The sequence below is a fragment of the Carassius carassius genome, chromosome 10 (genome assembly GCF_963082965.1).
Source record: "Carassius carassius chromosome 10, fCarCar2.1, whole genome shotgun sequence".
Taxonomy (NCBI): Eukaryota; Metazoa; Chordata; class Actinopteri; order Cypriniformes; family Cyprinidae; genus Carassius; species Carassius carassius.
The window spans coordinates 6192451-6214114 of NC_081764.1; the positions used below are offsets into that span (position 1 = coordinate 6192451).

General features: G+C 40.8%; 1 protein-coding gene and 1 pseudogene across 3 annotated transcripts; both read left to right on the top strand.

Moving 5' to 3' along the window:
• The window catches only part of LOC132152274 (immunoglobulin-like and fibronectin type III domain-containing protein 1), a 28921-nt pseudogene extending 19875 nt beyond the window's left edge, over nt 1-9046 (top strand).
• A 1773-nt stretch (nt 9047-10819) lies between these two features.
• On the top strand, nt 10820-21316 carry LOC132151625 (interaptin-like). Of its 3 annotated transcripts, none has more exons than XM_059559867.1 (5): nt 10820-10832; nt 17899-18248; nt 19523-20001; nt 20116-20263; nt 20340-21316. In XM_059559867.1, the coding sequence occupies exons 2-5, from the start codon at nt 17985-17987 to the stop codon at nt 21123-21125; spliced, it is 1677 nt and encodes a 558-aa protein (XP_059415850.1). In that variant the 5' UTR covers nt 10820-10832; nt 17899-17984; the 3' UTR covers nt 21126-21316. The 3 variants fall into 3 exon arrangements, with proteins under 3 accessions (XP_059415850.1, XP_059415852.1, XP_059415851.1); XM_059559869.1 differs by having other exon boundaries at nt 17899-18233; XM_059559868.1 differs by lacking the exon at nt 10820-10832 and having other exon boundaries at nt 17895-18248.
• Nucleotides 21317-21664: the final 348 nt, after the last annotated feature.

Below are 21664 nucleotides of genomic sequence, written 5' to 3' on the forward strand. Positions count from 1 at the left end.
GAGCTCATCTTTACTGAGACGACCGAAGGCCAAATATTATTTAGCTATTTAGTAACACAAGGCACGACGACAAATCACCGCGAGAGCTATTTTTCTTTTTCTATTTTTATTAATGCAGAGAACAAAATCATACAAAGGTATAAGCATACATCACATAATATCCACCACACACACACACACACAAAAAGATTAAGAAGAGGGCCAAAATCTAAACAAAATTACACAAGTAGATCAAAGGAAGAGCAAATCTAACAGTCATTATAGCTTTCTTATTAGACACTGAGATTACATTCAAATAGTTTTCCATTTCTTTCAGGAAAACAGAGAAGACAGGTTTACAGTTGGAGAATTTGTGAATGTGAAATTTGTTTAGATTTTTTTTTTTTAATTAATAACAAAACTTATTATAGAGTCATAATACAGAAATATAATGTTTTTCATATGTACTGAGAAGCCTGGCAAAATCTTACACTTGACAAATACACCAATATCATCCCAAAGTTTCTGAGTGTAGTGACATGACCATAGACTGTATAAAAATTCAATGTCAGATTTAAATCTTTGTATAAACTTCTTAACAGGGTAGAACCTGTGTATGAGCTTAAAATAAATGTCTTTCACTTTGTCTTGGTGAGACCAGATTTAATCACCGCGAGAGCTTTCCAATATGCGCACCACTGCGTGGCGTCTGCAGTCTGTAATTCCTGGTCAGAGAGCACCTGTCCATCAAAAGTTCACTATCCAATCAGAGTAGATCACTGTTAACCCCGCCCCCACGAGAGGTTTGTGTCAAAACACCAAACGAAAAACTGCAAAATGTAAGCGAAATCTCTGGCAATGAATTTAAAATCCACGATTAGCGAAAACGAATCTTTGACATTAACAAAACATTAACAAAGAATGAAGCATATTTGAAGAGCATGTTTAATTTGTGCGACTGAGTGCATTTTTTCATTTTCATTGTGTTTTTCTTCTTTTGTAATGGCATATTTTTTATAGTTTCTGAAAAAGTTACGTTCAGTTTTATAAAGTTTCATTCATTATTACTGAAACAAATTTAATCCCATAGAAAACAAAGCACATTTGTGTGTTCAAAAAGTAAAGAAATGTTTATATTACTTCACTGGACAATGGAGCAAACCAATCCCGTGATGTCACATGCTGTGGAATTGCAAGATGCCCTTGGACCAAATACTAAAGCAAAACATAACTTTTTCTTTAAAACGCTTACATTAATTCTGTTTGTTATATATTTTTTAAATTAAAGGTATAGTTCACCCAAAAAAAAAAAATTAGTCCATGTACTCATCCTCGGGGCATCCTAGGCATATCTGACATTCCTCATTCAGATGAACACAATCGCAGTTATATTTAAAATTATCCTGGCTCTTCCAAGTTGTATAATGGCAGTGAATGGTGCCCCTGTTTTTGAAGCCAAAAAAAGTGCATCCAACAATCATAAAACTATTCCACACGGCTGCAGGGGGTTAATAAAGGACAAATTAGGATGAGCCTAAAATGTAATGAGGGTGAGTAAAAAAATGGGCTCATTTTCATTTTTGGGTGAACTATCCCTTTAAAGTGGAAGTCACATTACTAAATTATGTAAACTTGTCTGACTGCTTCACTTCCCCTTTAAAACTCTCCACTCTTTCCAGGACGGTGATATGCTTGATTATGGTGATGGCACTGATGATTCCTCCAAGCACAATATGAAGAAAACTGGTGATAAATACAAGTTAAGCATTAACCATCTTGGCTTAAATGATAGTGGACTATACCAAGTGGATGTTGAAGATGTCAACATTTTCTCAACGACCTTAGCAAGTAAGAAAGCATTTCACTTTTAGCATTTCTAATAATAATAATATATTAAAAAACTTTAAAGTACATTTCTACATACATTTTATGAATCATTACCCTACAGCTCCTGATGTGGAATTCAGTGCTATGCTAAAAGATGCTAAAGTGATGTGAAGTGAAGCGATGGAGACTGAAAAAATCATGGCTGGCTCTTTAAGTAAACTCCTTAAGTTTTTAATGCAATTTTTTTCATATTGAGAAGTACCGAAGTCATTGATATTTATATGACCTGTGTGTTGGCAGTGTTCTCTGGTCCACCAGGCATGCCAAATGTGGTCAGTGCATTCAAAAACTGTATAAACCTTACATGGACCCCACCAGAGAAAGATAGAGGGACTAAAATCTTGGGCTACCAGCTAGAGAAACGCAAAAAAAAAACACAAACCAGTGGGTGACTCTGAACCCAGTAAAAGACCCTATCCAAGGTATTTTTTATTTGTATTTTTCAAAGCTCCAAACTGAATGAAGGGCACTGACTTACAGCTATAATAAATGTTGAGTCTGGTAACAACTGCTAGGACAAATCAATAAATCCTCATTACCAAGCACCTAACTTAAATTTCAAAGCCCTCAAACTAAATAGAAGTGGTCTCTACTTCATACAGCTCTTAAGTATGCAGTGAAGGATGTGTCAGAGGGTTCAGAGTATAAGTTCAGAGTAACAGCCATTAATATGTCTGGGCCTGGAGAACCCAGTGCTCCCTCTGTAATGATCTGCGCTAAAAACCCCAACAGGAAGTCACAGACACATTATTAAGAAATCAAGTCAGTTCAAACAACTTTACTGATGTCGATCAATCATTTTCAGTGAAGCCCCATTTCAAAGATCCTGAAGACTTTATGGTTGTGAGATCAGGAAATTCTATCAGAATCAAAATGAACTAATCTACACTTAACACACTTACTATATAGTTAAATATTTTCTTCAAATAGAAAACAAATTCATATTCGGCACACAGGCCTCTCCACCTCCAGACATTACCTGGTTAAAGAATGGGGAACCTGTATCTCCCTGGAACAAGATCGTTCATGCTGATGGCACTTGCACGCTTGTCATACCCTCCTCAAAGTACTCAGATTCTGGAGTCTACACCGTTGTAGCTAAAAACTCAAATGGGCAAGCCAGCTTTGACACTGAGATCAGAGTAACAGGTAAGCTACATTTTATATAAATGATACAGCTGTGATCACACAATGTAAACCAGTTTAGTTCTTTGCTGCATTCAATCTGTTGTGAATATTCATTGCAGGGTTTAAAGCAATTTTGCATGCTTTAAGCCTAAGTGAGACCACATCTTCAGAGACAGCAAACCTGAAAAGAACACGTCAAAGAAACAAAGAGTTCCCTTTCAAGGGAACTTTGAACTGCGTCCTCTGAGGGGACACTATGGGGAACACCTTGTCGTGACCCGTGTCTGAAGCATACTTTGAAAACGCCAACGTGTTGGCCGGCGACAGCCTCTGACGTCACTACCAGCGCGACTATAAATTCGCGCCCGTAGGACCCGTCACTTATCTTCTTCGTCTTCAGTGATCTATTATTGTTATCATCATGGCTTCCACTAGCAGGGCGTTTAGACAGTGTGTGCATCCGTGTCAGCGTTATCTGACACCCGATGACACACACACTCTTTGTGTCTCTTGTTTGGGCGAAGAGCACGCGCGAGATGTCCTTGAGGGGGCGATCTGCGTGCACTGCGAGCGTTTCTCTCTGAGAAAGCTCCACTCTCGTTTGTCTCTCTTTTCGAGGAAAGAGGGACAGCCATCTGGATCCCGCGGCTCAGGACCCGCCGTTGCCGAGGCATGGAGGAGAATGAGCTCGTGGGGATCACAGATGGATCTCGCTGAGGAGTGTAGAGAGGGACTTTCCCTTTCACACTCTCCGGCGGCGAACGAGAGTGAACTTCGGGAGGAAGATGCGTTATCATTAACCCATTCTGACACTGAAGTTAGTGCTCTGCTGGGTTCTACCCAGAAAGAGCAGGAGATGTCTGAGAGTGGCGAAGAAGCTGAGGCTGAGCCTTCTCAATCCTCCTGCCCCGCGTATGAGGAGCTGTTAGAGGTTATGGATCGCGCCACGGCAAAATTAGATTTGCCATGGAAGCGTGCCAGAAAGGTAACGTCACGAGGTCGCCTCGATGAGCGTTATTTGTCTGACCATAGCCCTCCAGCCCAGGTGAGCCTTCCATTCTTGCCTGACTTGCATGCAGAAGTCGAAAAGGAATGGAAGAGGCCGTTTTCCTCTCGCATCCACCGGTTTCAGCATACGAGCTATGCTAATATCGAGGGCATGCACGAGAACGGCTATGAGAGGATGCCCCCTGTAGAAGAGACGCTGGCTAGCTATCTCTCTGTGGGGCAAACGTCCTCTCTTAAATCTCCCTCTTTGCCATCTAAGCCCCTCCAGGATACATCCCGCTTAAATGGCAGGTCATACGGGGCAGCTGGTCAGGCTGTGGCTTCGTTGCACACGATGGCGGTGCTCCAGGCCTACCAAGCTGACCTGCTGAAGGACCTGGATACAGGTGAGGGCCTTTCGCCTGACCAGGTAGCAGAGCTGCGCCGCACCACAGACCTCTCTCTCCGGGCTACCAAGCAGGCCGCGTCCGCCATGGGCAGGTCTATGGTGGCCATGGTGGTAACGGAGAGACATCTGTGGGTGAACCTGGCAGACATCGGTAGGGAAGAAAGGGGGTTTCTTCTCGATGCTCCCGTCTCGCCTTCTGAGCTTTTCGGTACCTCCGTCGAGATGGTGGTCGAAAAGTTCAGGGAGGCAAGGGCGCGCTCAGCGGCCTTTAAATCCTTCATTCCACGAAGGTCCAGGTCCGAGCCCGAACAACAAAGGGGTCCTGAAGGCAGAAGGCTAGTGTTGCGGCTCGCGCTCCTCCCCCACCTAAGGGCAGGAGCAAGAGGAACCGCGGGTCACGGAGAGGTAAGCAGGGTCTGAGGGACGTGATTCAGACGAGGCAGCGTCCTCGCCCGGGTCAGAGCGGTAGAAAGACCTAGTAGCTCCGGATGTTTTTAACCTCTGTTTTTGTCCTCCCCTGCCTAATTCCCCTGTAGCCACCAGCTCTCCACCTGATCGAGGTTAGGTGGACAGACTCTCACATAACAGTCTCCTTCCTGGACCTATGATGTTTTGGCTGGTTCTATGTTCATAGCAACCGCCTTACTGACGATCCGGACCAGAAGGGGGCCCCCCGCAAGCGGGACTCCAGTACAGGAGGGTGGGTGAGTACGTAACCCTTGCTTACCTGTTTATGGATGTTATGTTGCTGGTGGTTGTATGTCTACTAACAATCTCTGTGAGTTTCCTTTACAGTGCTCTGGAAGTAGCTAGGTGGCCAAGATCACAGGCTTTCGGTAGGCGGTCGCACCGCGTGGGTTCCACCCCCCCGGGGCGCCACACCCACCGCGGAGTGAGACCCGCGCGTGGGAGGCAAGCGCTCTGCGATTGCCCATCCCACGCCCCCTCCCGAGGAGCCTGGCTGATCATCAGAATTGGCACAGCACTGCAGGGAATTCCATAGATGTCCGGCCAGGTCACCCTGAGGGGACGCCTGGCCGCTTGGCGCATCCGGGGAGGTGGTGGTTACGGAGTCCTCTGTATGTACTGCCTCAGGTGATGCTCCCCTCGCTTGAGGGTTGGAGCTCACCTCTCCCGTGGGATCCAGCGCCTCTGCGATGCTTGGTTTCGGTACACACGCTAAGCCTGTTTACTCTCTCAAAACCACATGGTGGTCAGTGTGCACATGAACACTTTGCGCACTGTCTGAAATCCACGTAAGTGGTAAGTGTGCACGCATGACTTTGCGCACTTTCTAAAATCCTGTACGGTAGGGGTTACGCGCTCCGCTTCGTTCCCTTTCTTAAGATGATTACCCCTGGGTTCCATGGGCTTCATTCAGCTGGTGTGTATTTGCTATACACCTCAAGCATCGCTTCCCTCAACATGAGGGGCTGAGTGGACTCCCACATATTGTGGTTATCAGGTAATAGGCTTCATCAGGCCTCTCTGATGGTGAGCTCCTACATACTGTGGTTGCCAGGTAGTAGGCCTCGCAAGGCCTCCCTGGAGATTTAGCTCCCACATACTGTGCGTCTCCACTAAATAGCATATTGTGGTTTTCAGATAGTAGGCTTCACCAAGTCTCTCTGAAGGCGAGCTCCCACGTTCTGTGGTTGCCAGGTAGTAGGCCTCACCAGGCCTCCCTGGAGATTTAGCTCCCACATACTGTGCGTTTCACTAAATAGCACATTGTGGTTTTCAGATAGTAGGCTTCACCAGGTCTCTCTGAAGGTGAGCTCCCACATACTGTGGTTGCCAGGTAGTAGGCCTCACCAGGCCTCCCTGGAGATTTAGCTCCCACATACTGTGCGTTCCACTAAATAGCATATTGTGGTTTTCAGATAGTAGGCTTCACCAGGTCTCTCTGAAGGCGAGCTCCCACATACTGTGGTTGCCAGGTAGTAGGCCTCACCAGGCTTCCCTGGAGATTTAGCTCCCACATACTGTGCGTTTCCACTAAAAAGCGAGCTCCCACATACTGTGGTTGTCAAGTAGTAGGCCTCACCAGGCCTCCCTGGAGTCGAGTTCCATATTACTCTCAGTTTCCACTTGAGGTGGTTATCTGGTAACAGGTAGTAGGCCTCTCTAGGCCTCTCTGTAGGTGAACTCCCACATATTGTGGTTATCAGGTAGCAGGCTTCACAGGTCTCTCTGAATGTGAGCTCCCACATACTGTGGTTGTCAGGTAACCTTTCAGTACACACGCTAAGCCTGTGTACTTTCTCAAAACCACGGGGTGGTCAGTGTGCACGTTAACGCTTTGCGCTTTTTTTGTCTGAAATCCACGTAAAGTGGTAAGTGTGCACGCAAGACTCTGCACACTTTCTGAAATCCACGTAAAGTGGTAAGTGTGCACGCAAGATTCTGCGCACTTTCTAAAATCCTGTATGGTAAGGGTTACGCGCTCCGCTTCGTTCCCTTTCTTGAGATGATTAGCCCCGGTGTTCCTTGGGCTTCATCCAACCGGTGTGTACTTATTGTACACCCCAAGCCCCCTCAACATGGGGGGTTGTGTGGGCAATTCTCGGGTAGTTCAGCGGCGCTCCCCTTTTCTGAAAGGGTCACCTATGAGCATGCTGCTCGGAGCTCGGAGTCTTCCTTTCTTGGGAGACTGATTCTCGGTTCTTTCAGAGCGCTCCAGTACCACATACTGTTTTGAGACGCTCTGTGAGAGCAGGCATCCTGCTGAGGCAGGGGCTGAGGCTCGGGGAATGGCGCCTTTACACCAAGGTGTTGAGGCAGAGTTAGAGAGGTTGGCCAGACTTGGGTGGATCGGTTTTGCGGCTCGAGAGAGCTTCGCACTATCCCCTCTGGCTTCCTCTGACTCATCCAGCTCCATTGGGGCTGGACGCCATGGTACAGGCGTGGCCGAGGCTTCATCTGTACGTTCCGTCCTCCAATTGCTCTGCTCCCGGGCCATTCCATCTACGAGCTGCTCTATCAGAGTTCCACGAGAGCCCCTCCTTAGAAAAGTATTTGTAAATCCATGTTATGGTAAGTGTGCACGTGAAATCTTTGCACACTTTCTGAAATCCACACTGTGGTAAGTTCGCACGCTAGTACTCTGCGTTCTTTCTAAAACCCTATATGGTAAGGGCTTCGCGCTGCTGCTTCGTGCCCTTTCTTGAGTCGGTTTAAGCCCCGTTCATCTTGGGCACAACTTCACCTAGGTATCCTCGGATACCTATCTAGAACAGGGTGCCGCTACTAGAGTACTGTTGGGACAGCCCTTTCGGCAAGTTTTTGCGAAAGCTAGCAGTAGCCCCTTTGTGACAGGCAAAGACTTGGTAGAGGAAAGTGCCAGGATCTTAGCCGTATCCCTTTATAGGAATATTTTGTGATTCCAAGCCTTCAGCCCTACCCCGGGCCAGGGCCCTACAGGTAAGTTGGGTATGTAGCTTAGGCCTTTGGCCGTAAGGGATAATGTCATAAGACAGCCGTCAAACCGTCCCAGGGGCGACTCCCGGTGAAGCGGTAGAGTTGGTACTTAGTGTTTGCCATGACTCTGGTCTGCACTCCCCTCAGCAAGGTGGCGTGGGTATACTGTTCCCCATAGTGTCGCCTCAGAGGACGCAGTTCGAAGTTCCCTTGAAAGGGAACGTCTCAGGTTACGAATGTAACCATGGTTCCCTGAGAGGGAACAAGACACTGCAACCTCTAGCTCCCTGCCATGCTTCGGACGCAAGCTTCACGAAGAAGATAAGTGACAGGTCCTACGGGCGCGTATTTATAGTCGCGCTGGTAGTGACGTCAGAGGCTGTCGCCGGCCAACACGTTGGCGTTTTTCAAAGTATGCTTCAGACACGGGTCACGATGAGGTGTTCCCCATAGTGTCCCCTCAGAGGACGCAGTGTCTCGTTCCCTCTCAGGGAACCATGGTTACATTCGTAACCTGAGACGTTACTCATGAAAGAAACTATTGCAGATATATTCCTTTAAAATAATCCTACTTTATGTGGCTACAGATGAACCCAAGGCCCAGTGGAGCTAGAACAGGTAGTTTATGGCAAAGTCATTATCTCATGGGATCCATCTATAGACCACGACAAAGACGACTGACTGCACTACATGGTGGAAGAATATAACTCCAACACACGGATTTGGCACAGAATAGCCAACCACCTTCTCTGTACTACCTACACTACCAGCATTCAACCAGGTGAATAATATCACTTCAGAATATATGCAAATAATTATATGGGACTTTCTGATCCTTCAGAATTACCAACATGGAGAGTAAACAACAATAAAGGTGGACAGCAGCTTATTGTATTACACAATGTGAAGTACTTAGATCTTTTCTTTCTTTCCTTCCCACAAACTAGTTCTATACAAAAGCCAACGTCCATCCTGGTTCCATTAAAACTCCACACTCCACCAAAAGGATACCAGTGCTAAATGACCTGCGCTGTCCGTGGCTGCCCCACCCCATATATCGCATGGTACCATAATGGGATTTGCATCAACTCCGACAACAACTACTACATCATAAATGCAACTGGCATCTGCTCTATGTGCATCCTCAGAGTTCGGCCTGAAGATAGTGGTGAGTACAAAGTGGTGGCAGTCAACCCATTTGGCAGGGCAGAATGGTCTTCTACATTAAAAAAGTGAAAGGTTTGACAACTGAAGTGATCATTTCAAGGCTTGAGAACCATTTACCACAGTCACCTGATTTACATGCTGGTTTCTCCTTTGTGATTGAGTCACACTGCTAATAATTTTGAGCATGGTTACGCAATGCAAATGGGTTACAGCCTATGCCAGAGCTTGGCAAAAAAGTTACCTGTGGGGAAAATATGGACACTCAATCATTTTCATGCGGTCACAGATTGATTTAGACAAATTAGCCCCACTGCTTGATGCATTAGAGCACTTTCTCTTCAAATCTCTGTGGTGAGTTCAGAAGCACTCCGAATTTTTTTTTTTTTTTTTTTTATAAACAAACTAAAGCTAATTGTATAAAAAAGATTACACTTATGTTCTCTCTACTCTTGACAAAATGGAATACTGTGTGTATATGACTTATCTTTGAAAAGCAATAACACAAAATTAAGTCTGGAGAACCTACAATGAGACCAGCATAAAGTATGCTTCACTCATGACAAATCAAAGTGCTAAGATCTAATAATTACTAAAAAAAAAAAAAAAAAAAAAGTCTGTCATTTGGATAGTTTGGCTTTCTGAAAAAGTAGGTGAGGAACCCTGGCCAGTGCATTACATATGTTACATATGTAACTCAAATCACTTCTACAAATGTATCTTTTTATTCAGCTTTTGCAAAGAACTCCTAAATACCACGTTTATAGAATAGTTGGTCATTAATTTTATCCTTTCTCCTTTTTCTACTTTACATTTAAGATTGATCTGTACTCTGCTGGACGTTGCCGTTTTTGCTCTGCTTCTGCCACAACTAATTTCATGCATACATTTTAAGCTAGGACAGTTTATGCATATAAATGAACATAGCTATGGTGGATTGCAATTGACTGCACATAACATCTGCTACTATACCAAGTGATGTGTACTGCTAAAAACAAAATAAGTTGGAGTATAAGTGTAAATTACTTCACTGTATGCAAATAAACATTTTCTCACAAGCATAATTTCTAGCATATTATTATTTAATTTTTTATCATGTTATCCCCAATGAAATGTAGTTATGAAATAGCGAACTCAACTGGACATTCTTCTTGGACATGGTTGAAAAAGCTTCACAAATTTATTCTCAGTTACATTCCCCAGCAATATCCTTCTCACTGAAACTACAGTTTAGAATATTCCAATACATGCTGCACTCAGCAGTACAGGGGCATGGCTTCAAAGTCTGCGATAGCATGAGCACATGGATAAAACTGTTTCAAATTGCAGCATGAATAGTTCCAGTCTCAGCACGGTTCCCCACAAAACCAACTCCAGGCATTCCTGACCTACTCGTAATTGCAATTGAAACCACTATCATAAAGCAAGTGTGTAGTACACAACACAAAATGTGATCACAAAATGTATCAGCGTCACTACAACAGCAAGAATTGCCACTGACAGGCTGTCAGCTTGCAATGAACGCTCAGCTGAAATCAACACTGCCTCGTTATCACTCCCGATCTTCATCATGTCTTGTACCCCCTATTGGTCACCGATATCCCTTGTGTACTGTACCTACAGAGTGTTCTTAAAATCCCATGGCCAAGACAACACATATGCACGCTTTTGGCCTTTTGGATTTACCGTGCTTCTGAAGTTCTGGTGTTCCAGACCTTTTGTAAGGCACATGTGCAATTTCCTGCTAAGCTTCAGTTGCTCATTTTTGATGACCGGAGGAAAAATTATAAGAAAATCTTTGCTTGTCTTAAGGATTTTAGTGTATATAGGCTACTGTACCTTATGATGCAGCGTTGATGTTTTTTTTTGTTTGCCAAAGGAAAAGCTTTTTTATTATTATTTCTTTTGGTAAATCACAAGGGGGTATTATTTATTTCCTACGTTGTAGAATTTTGAGCTTGTGTTAACCAAGGACCAAAAACCAATTTACTTTGGTTTGGCACATTGGATGGGAAGTGCTAAAACTCACTTCTGGGTTTTGGCCTAAAAAATATGTAATCCCTGCATGACACTGTTGGTCTCAGGGCAAAGTTTAAACTCATAAGATTATATATCTGTGTTTTATTGGGCCCAGATAATGTGACCACTAGTTTGTGAGAATTGTTCAACTGTGTGGGCATGTAAAGTGCGGTCAGCGCCTGTGCATGTGAAAAGGCACTCTCTGGGGCTGCTTTCCCAGCACACAAGTCATTAAATCAATATATTGTTATTTGTGCATAGTTGAATTATAAATAGCACGTCCCATTAACGTGAGAATTTAAGATAGACTTTCATATCTGAAGGAACATTACCAGACAAAATATAATGAACTAATGAGATGAGAGCTGTTATCGTGGTGCCTTCCAACATCACTTATCTTAATTCTTATTTTACACATCCTGATGTAAGGTCATTACACAGACATGGTGTTAAATAGTGTAGCTAATGACTAGATCAAATAAACCACACACACTATTTAGAGAATAAGTATGACCATGAACCATGGACAGGACCTCCGTCCCTTTGCAACTGTAAACCTCACCCAAATAACAGATTTAATGTGACAGCTAATAAGACGGCGGTGCTTGAGAGGTTTCAATTTGGCCCACTACTGTTTTATTACTGAACATAAGGGAGAGACTGCAATAAATTGTGGGAGTCGAACATGGTTGTGTTGACAGAGCAAGTTAGCTACACGTGAAGGTGAGTTGCTTCTCCTTCTTACTACTTTTACTTATATATTTATTTTTTTCAGTCAGGAACAATGAAATATCCAATATTACACATGAATCATTATTAATAAATAACATAAATATTAAAATAGCAATATCATATTACAGGTTTGACTTGTATATGGGAAGATACCCAACCACAGATCTGATTCTGATGCATATTAAATATAGATAAGAATCCAGATAGTACTTATGTTGTGATGCTCAGATTGCACTAAAGTGTTTTAGATGCTATCAAACAATGTTAAAGGGCTTTCTTACATGTAATTGCCAGAATCAGACTGAGTAATATTGTTTTATAAGAACTTAATGTAGCAAAGGATCTGTAGTGCTCTTCTAAAACACACTGATGTTCTTACCGTAGTATTCTGCTTTTATGTTGAGTGTGTTATCAGTGAAAGTGCTTTAATTTGTCATGTAAACAGTTAACATGTAGCAGTTCTCAGTTTTTTAATAATTAAATATGATTTGCTCTCCTAAGCTAAAGTGTAATTGCTCTGGTAGCACATCTATAATAAACTTATGAGATATGTGACCTGACCTATCAAAAGCAGGGGTAAAATGCTTGTAAAATGATTGGTAAGGATCATATACCTTATCATACCATTAAAAAGATTTAATGTCAGTCTTGTGTTACTTTACGTGCAAAATGTATAATATCACCTCCTAATATATCTTTATTGGTTCACTGGATCAGTTACTGGTGTAGTTTTTGGTTATTGACTACTAGACAGTAGGCATCAAAATAGTAAATTGGTATTCTAACATGTGGTTATAAAGATTTCTACATAGGGTATATTTCTTGAATCTCGTGAAGGGTGTGCAAACGGGTGATGTTCACAAGGTGTTATGGGACATATGACTGGAAAATAGCGTTTCATATGTCTTATTCACACATTTCAGCCCTTTATCAGCGATAAGATCTTATAGTGATAATGCTCTCAGTGACAACAACAAAAGTCTGACTGTAGAACAAGAAAAATAAATGCACCTCATAGAGTTAATCTTCTGTTTGCTATGAAGATGGGACACTTTATAATAATTTGTTATTGGCATTCTTTTAAATGATCACAAATCATAATTTTTCCAAACTTTTCTAACATACTGCAAACTGGAACAGTGCTACTGGTGCTCACTTCTGTCAAAATATTGTATAATGTCCCATGAAATATCAGAAATGATGTACAGTTAGGATTAATTTAAGGGTATATTGTGCTACTTTAACTTTATTTCACCCTATAAATTATTATAATAACAATAGTAATGATTGCATAGGCCATGTGCTGATTTTTGCCATCTCGATTTTAGATAAAATTAAAATTCCATTACAAATTCTGAATTGAAGGCCATTCTCGCAGCCATCAAAAGGTACAGGCGGTAAGTTAAAATCATGAGAATCATGGCATGCCAAATGACAAAATTCTTAAAACCATCTAAAGCATTTATTTTACTTTTGCTTTGTTCCAGCAGTTTAGTACTGTAGATGTGAAGATCAGGCAGAACTCATGATCAAGGCTGTGATTAAACATCGCCATCATGTGGTCAACAACAAATCCACAGCTTTAGACTCTGAAGATCATGAGACATCAATATGCCATTTCATATTTGATGGCCTTGTTTCTGTATTGTTTAGGAAAACATATTCCATTGTTTTACAAAACTGAACATCATGGAATAATTACTGCTATCTGTCTATCATTGATCATAATATATAACATCAAAACTACCTATTCTGTTTAATTTGCAGGCAAACTAGCCTTTTTTAAAGATATCATGTACAGGAAGTTTCATGGGTACATGACGAGGGAAATATCTCTAATCCAACAAAATATGTTTCACAATATAGGAAATTTCTCTTCTTTTCAGTTGGATTCAAGAAAAGAGTGGCAGGTATTTATGTAACTCAGAACTAATGACACTTAAAATGAAATAAATAGTATTAAAAAAGGGAAAATCTTTTGATTGTTAAAGAGAGTTAAAGAGTCTCAAAATATCTTTAAAAAATATCAAATTTTTCAGCCCCCAAAAGTGATCCTGATGAGTTCAGAAAAATACCGAATAAAAAAACATAACGTATCAATGAATCATATTTACTTTTTCAAAATAGATTTTAAAATGTATTCAAATAGAAATAATTTATTTTAAATTGTAATAATTGTTCACAGTATTACTGTTTGTATTGTATTTTTATCAGATAAATGCAGCCTTAATCAACATGAGAGAGACTTGTTTTGAAAACATCTTAATTTAAAACAACACTTCATTTCACAGAATACACTAACTGACCACACTATGTTCAAAATGGAGTTGAACAATATCAAACAGGCTTACAAGATGGAAATCTTAAATCAAACACCTGATGAATGGATGTTTTCTGTTCATGTCCATTTCACAAATATATACTGTAACTGATACTGTTTTCAGATGATCCCAGTGCCTTCAGGAAAGGTGTTGGTGCAGGTGAACCAGGCATTTAGCGGAAGAGAAAGCCAGACTACTTAGGGAAAAGGACAAGGCTGCCAGGAAGGCCCAGGTTGAAAAAGATTAAGTGGCCAGGAGGGCACAGTCTGAAAGAGATGAAGCAGCCAGGAAAGCCCAAGCTGAAAGAGAAGAGGCGGCCAGAAGGGCTCAGGCTGAACAAGATGAAGTGGCTAGGACGGCACAGTTAGAACAAGCAGCCAGGAGGACACAGGTTGAGCAAGATGAGGCAGCCAGAAAAGCTCAGGAAGAACAAGGTGAGGTGGCTAGGCTGGCCCAAGCTGAAAGAGATGAGGCATCCCGTAAAGCCCAAGCTGAAAGAGACTAGGTGGCCAGGAAGGCCAAGGCCGAAAGAGAAGCTGCTGAAAGGATGGCAGCTATGTTAGCAGGAAAAGGAGGTGAACAAAATAGCAGTGCAGATCCAGCCTAGGAGATGGGAGTGAAGGTGATGGAACAAGGAAGAATGTAAAAGAAGGAGATGGTACCTTGGGAGATGGATTAGGATATGGGAGTGGAAAACATGGAAAAGGAGTTGGACTGGATTTAGACAGATCAGTTGAAGTTGGGTGTCAGGTGATAAGCTGAAGTGAGCTCTGAAGCTCTACATTAATATGTAAACTCACTTGTGTCTCAGTGCTGGGATAATGTCTGTGTCTATGCACTTTTATCCAGACCATGAAGTCCACTTCCTGAACGGGTAGTCAGATCATGAGGCCGATGTTGGAGAATCAGCAGAGTTGTCCTGCAAACTTAGCAGAGAAGATAGCACTGGATTATTATTACAGATGAAAAAAAGGTGTACAGTAATTTATATATTTATCCAAATTTGTTAACCAAATGTAGTATGTAAAATGTTATCTATTGTAAAATTTTTTAAAATGAAATGTATTCCTGTGATGGCAAAGCTGAATTTTCAACTGAAGACTATAGTAATGGCTGCTGAAAATTCAGCTTTGCCATCACTACAATTAATCACTTTTTACAAATCCTATTCAATAAAAATAGTTATTTTAAATTGTACTAATATTTCACAAAATCACTGTTTTCATTGTATATTTCTTCGAATAAATGCAGCCTTAGAGCGCATCAGAGATATTTTCAAAAACATAAAAATCCTAATTAATCTGAATTTTGACCAGTTGTGGATATATGCATCACAAAACTTAAATGCATTTTATTTTTATTTTACATCATTTAGAGTCTAAGGATGGAATGACAATTGTCAAAGATGGGGCTCACCACGAACTAATCATCCTTGACAACGTAACCAAGAAAGGCTGCATTAATTGTTCAAGGTAAGTGTGTTCTCTTCTTTTCATGTCAACATAAAGCTGGCACGCATCTAATTCTGTAAGAGACATTTGATTATTTACATTATTTGCCTTAGCCACTTAAGGGCGGTGTATAAGCTCTATGGTGGAGACAGGTGTTTGGAAAAGGTGATGATGATAACCTCTAGCAGGTAGAATTAGACAGGCACCTTATATGATATACTCTTTTGATGCTTCACTTCAAAATGTTATGCTTCCTAAAATGTGATGTCTTAACATCCGGCCCATATAAGAGACATGCTGTATGGATGTTTATTCCAGTCTATAAATTAACAACTTCTTTACCACCCACCCACGGTTTACAGCTAATTCTCTTTCTTCTCTTTTCTTCAGATCTACCCAAAATTAATGCAGATATCTTGAGTAAATTCTCAGAGCATGTTATTGTCAAATATGAAATATTTCCTTCAAACTACCTTTTCAGGGAAACAACCATTTGAGATTTGGTGGTTTAAAGAGGGCGAAGTCTTCAGCTCATAGCCGTCTACTTCTTACTATGTGTCAGCGCAAAAACACTAGAGAGAGAAAAATCTAAATCAAGATTGAATTTGCCACTATAGAGGCAACATTAAAAAAACGTACAGTACTTGGAATGTATTGTAAATCTAATATTAACTGAGACTGAGACTAAGACTAAAAAGCCATCACTAAAAATATCAAAACTACAAAAGAACAAAAACTCTTAAGACTGACTGACCTCAAGTGTTTGGTTATTAGACAACTAATCAACAGTTCTACCATTGTGGCATATAAGTACTCTATATTTTTTTTTTTTGTTGTTGTTCTTTGTTCTTCCAGAGAGGCCAACTCCACCACAAGGACCTGTAAAACAATCATTGTCTTTAAAGACTACATTAACTTGGTCTGGTTTCCTCCCTCCAGTACTGGAGGGGGCAGTATCATTGAATACAACGTGGAAAAATGCAAAAAGGGCAGTAATTTTGGAGCCAAGCAAACCCAAATGATGAACCAATCAGAGGTCTTGAAAATTGATATTCTTCAAAATATTCTTAGAAGTACCTTATTTTGTGTTCAACAGAAGAAAGAAACTCATAAAGGTTTGGAAGAAATGGAGGGTAAGTCAATGATGGTGGATTTTTCATTTTTGGTTGAACTATTTCATTAAGACTGGACTGCCTCATGGACATTTAAATGTCTTATATTCATATAAATTTCAATCTAAAACCTTGTTAGTGATTAACAAATAATCCACAGTCTCATTATGCATCAACTACCCAAATAAATGAACCTGAAAGCAAATTCTGTTTGGACAATCATTGGTCTCGGCTGCATTACAACCAGCGGTGCTTTGGGCTACTTGCCATTTAGCAGACACCTTTTCCCAAAGCAATTTACAGAACACTAATTGCAGTGAGTCCCCTGGAGAAGCCAGAGATAAGTGTCTTGCTCAAGGGCACAGAGATGATAGAAGATCTATGAAACTGTATTTATGGGGTCACCCTTATCTAGGTTTATACTTCTGGGATTTGTGCTGCTGTCTCTGACACATTGCCACTAAACTATATCCGCCTTGTTCTGAACATGTTGTACCTGTAAGGTTGATAGATGCAGTATGAGATGGCCTATTACAGTAGCTCTGGATAATTTCTTTGCCAGTGATGGTCTGCACTTCATGTGCTTCGTAAATTGCTCACAGCCCTCCAACTTCTAGTACCTTTACTTGGACCATATAACCCATATCAATTGACAGATAATTGTGTAACATTTATGATGCATAATGTGAGGTGGCCAAAAATGGACATTTACTACATAGAAATAATCCCTTTTCACAAAAAAAATTTTTCTTCCAGAAAAATTCTCATATAGCATGTCTCTATCAAAGACCCTCTACTTCCAGGCAGCCCCAAATGTATTGTCCTCTGAAACTTCATGCTGCTCCCCCAGGTTATGAGTGCTACATGAGCTGTGCTGTGACGGGCAGCCCAACCCCTCATATTACCTGGTACCATAAAAATGTCGGCCTCAACACAAAACCCAACTATTACATCACAAACGTGTATGGTGTTTATTCACTGCTCATTCTGAGTTAACTAATATTTAATCAAACTATTTTATTGCAATATAGAAGCCTAGCTACTGACTAGATCCATGGACCAGTAGACCGATAGAACTATCAATCAGTTTTTGTATCCTCGTCAGATTTATTTGATGTAGTATCCCAAATAAAGCTTTTTTAAAAATGATGTAATTCTCTGAAACATTAGGTAAGTTTGTACGTGCCGCGCAGGGCCATGAAATTGAGACCGCCTCCAGTGCGCAACGCCCCCACTCGGTTCCTCGTGCTTGGAAGTTCACTTTTGGATGTTCACTTAACAGCGTTGAGGTCTGGTTAAACGTTGACCAAATCAGAGTAAATCAGAGAAAGGGGGTGTGTTGCTGTCTACAGTGCAGATCCTCCGCGAAGCTAAGATGACCAAGCGCAAAGGAAAAAGTAGCAATAAACAGGACGACAGTTTGCTGCTCTTGGAGACGCCATCTGTAACACCACTGAGAGGATTTAAAGAATATGCAGTCCCTGCCATTGTTTTCTTTATTTTCGCTGTCGGGGGATCATCAGCAGTCTGGTTCTGCAGCCAGCAGCAGCAAACCATCGACAGGCTGTCAGAAACAGTCAGTGCAATGCAAATTAGGATAACCAAGTTCCAACAACAGTTAGGGGTGGGTGATGCACAGGTATTTGATTTTGAGATACGCTAAATTTAGTTAACTAGTTATAAATTCATAAGAAATGCATTTTTCTTTGTTACAAGTTAACTTCGAAATAAATAACATCCAGTTCATTAATTTTACGCACAGGAACACTGCTCTCTGGAACATTTTGTACTAAGCAAATAGTACTCTCGCGAGTTTATATATTATAGTATACATTTTGAATTACTTGTAATTTGAAAGTATGCCTCCTGTGCCCTTTGAATATTCCATTAGCTGAATTGTCATGTGTTTCCCAGGCCATTAATAGTGTGTTCAGAGGAGGATCGTGTTTCCTTTTGCCAGGTTGGCTTGATTAAATTCAGTTTAAAGTCAGTCAGATCTGCATTAGTGATCAGAAATGTAATGTATTAAAGTAACCCATTCATATAAAAATGTCAAACAAATTTCATGTAATTGATTCTAGAACTACAGTATGTCATAATTAACTTTAATAATAGTCTTGTCAACTATAAATCCAATAAAAAAGTACACCATCATGGCATTTACTTTGTAACTTTGGATTAAAGTGATAATAAAATATATATAATGCATAAATAATGTTATTGTAAAATATTGAATGCTTAACATAAGTAGTACTCCCTTTCACAATTCATGTAATTTGAATTAAATGAAATATCGCTATTTTAAATGTTTTCCAGCAACTTAAACTCAGTAGCCTCTTTGTGGAAAACACTCTAGGAAATCTTTCCAGATCATTTGTAGTGAAAGGTTAATTGGAACTACATGGTGACAATGGGTAAACGTGCTTTAAAACCATTATGTTTTAATATGTCAGTGGTGTTGGTCTGTTCAAATTTATATTAATTTTATAATTAGATTATGATCAAAGTAAGATTATACATTTTAATTACAAATTTCTTTGGTAACTACCTAATACAAAGATCAATGCCAGCATTGTTTTTATAGAACTTTCCTCTGAATCAAATGAATCATAAAACTCATCGCTAGTATAACTAGCTGCCAACACCACTGACAGAGAGCATGTCGTGAACATACTTATCAATTCTATTAATGTTTTAAATCCTCAATTATGCACAGTGGTCTTGCGTGAAATGAATTAATTACTGCAACGCTGTAGATTTAATGAATGATTGATGAATTTTCAGAGGCAAACTGCAATTGTAGATGGACATAACACTAGTTATGCTCAATAAATGGAAATGAAATGTTGCATATTGATCAGGTTAATAAATTGAACTACATATATTGAAATAAAATATGTTTTGTATATCAAGATGGCCAATGTGGGTGTTTTTGAAGAGCGTCTACGAGCACTGGAAGAGGCCTACACACAGGCCCAGAAAAAGGCAGATGTTGCACTGGCCACCTCAGAAAAAATCAAATCCACTGATCTTCAAAGCCAATTCTGGTCTCTTCAGTCTGAGATGAATGCCAAACTTTCTGAACTCCAGCAGGAGTCTGTTTCCACTGCAACGTTAAATGCAATGGTCAAGAATAAGACTGAAGAAATTGAAACTCTGAAGCAGAAGCTTAATTCTATCCTTACTGAAAACTCTGAGGTAGCTGTTACCATTTCTGGACTCACAGACACTGTTTTGGTCACCAAAACACATCTCGACGAGCAGATGTCCACTACAGAAGGTCTCATATCGGAGTTGGAAGAACAAAGAATGGAAATTTTAAGCCTGAAGGAATCCTTTATCAGCAACAAGAGGATTCTTGACAGGAACAGACAGGAAGTTATGGACATCAAGTGAGGAACCTAAGTGGCTTTTTAAGATTCTCTGCAGCATTTCAGGTCTTTAGCAATGTGGTGTTGTTACTGATACTGATTATTCTTAATTCATCATATTTTGGTCTCTTCCAGGGACCTACTGGAGATGGAACAGGCAAGAAGATCCCAAGTTCTTGAGGATCAACTTATGTCTGTCCGTAGGAGTCTGGAGGAACATCAAAAAAGTAATCATTGCCTTCATTCTCTCCTTGCTGCCCAACCTGAGATCGTCCAGAGTCAGGTATAGTCCTGACTGTTTCATATTATCCATATATGATCATTTAGGCATGTCACATCCTAATGTTTTTGTGCTTCAGATGTTATCTGAAAGCCAGCTGTCCAGTTCAGAGGAAAATATTCCAGTAGAGGAGCAGCAAGTGGAGCAAGCAGAAACTCAGGAGGAAGTTCCAATCAAGGATGAAGGAGAAGAAGCAAAGGACCAAGCCATTACTAAGGAGGAAGCAGTTAAGGAGTTTCATGTTTATGGGGAAGAACCTGTTGAAAGAGAAGCAGATAAGAATAAAATACCAGAGGAAGCTGAAGTTAGAGAAGATGTTTCTGAAGAGCAAGCCGTAACTGAGGATGATGAACAAGCTGATGAGGTTCCATTCCATCAGGATATTGTTGAGGAGGAAGCAGTAACTCAACAGGATGAAATGCCCGAGGAGCTGCAGGTATCTGACAAGGAAGTACCAGCTGAGGAGATTCAGGTCCTCGGGGAAGAAGAACCTATTGATAAGCAGGAAGTAACTGAGGAGGATGTGATAACTGAGGTCAGTGAAAGAGATGATATTGAGGAGCAAGAAGTAACTGAAGGGGATGCGAAATCTAAGGAAGTTCAGGTCAACATTGGAGATATTATTGAAGAGCAAGCAACTGAGGGGGATGAAATAACTGAGGAGATTCCAGACCAAGAAAAAGAAGCTGTTCTTGCCAAAAAAGACTCAACTTCCATGGAAGAAACAGGAACTGACACAAGTGTGACCCAGTCTGTCTCTGAAGTTAAGATGCTTGAAGATATCAGTCAGGAGCAGAGGGTGCAGGAGCCACTAGAAGAATCTGAGAAGCAGAAAAAATTGGAAGAAATTGAACAACATGTGTAAGACTCTGAAGAAGAAGAACCAGCTGAGGAGATTGTGTAAGAGTTAGATGAAAAATGCATTACTGCCAATGAAAGTTAAGTTCCTGAGAAGGATAATAGTTCAAAATAAAATACTTTTTCTGAGGACTTGAATTGATCCTGTTTCCCCAATGAATTATGTAATACACGGTATTTCACATTTGTTGAAATGTTTCTCAGACTTACTTTGTCTACTCGAAAGTGAAAATAGCAGTGAGTTTTTCAAATCCAATGATTAATTTGTTTTTCTGGTGTTATCAATGTTATCTTTTTAATTGCTTTTACACATTTAAAAGCATTGCAATGTTTTTTTCATACAACAGTTTGCCAGCTAGTGTCTCTTGAATAAAACAGCTTTTTATGTTTTTTACAATTCCCTTGTCTCAGCCTCTCTCTCCTGGTGTCTAGTTGTCTGTTGAAATTGGACACGTTCTGTGTGTGTATATTTGCAGCTCTTATGTCAAGCGTTCAGGAATGTGCCACTGGTCCTGGACACTGGGGACATGTGTGTCCCATTTGTAA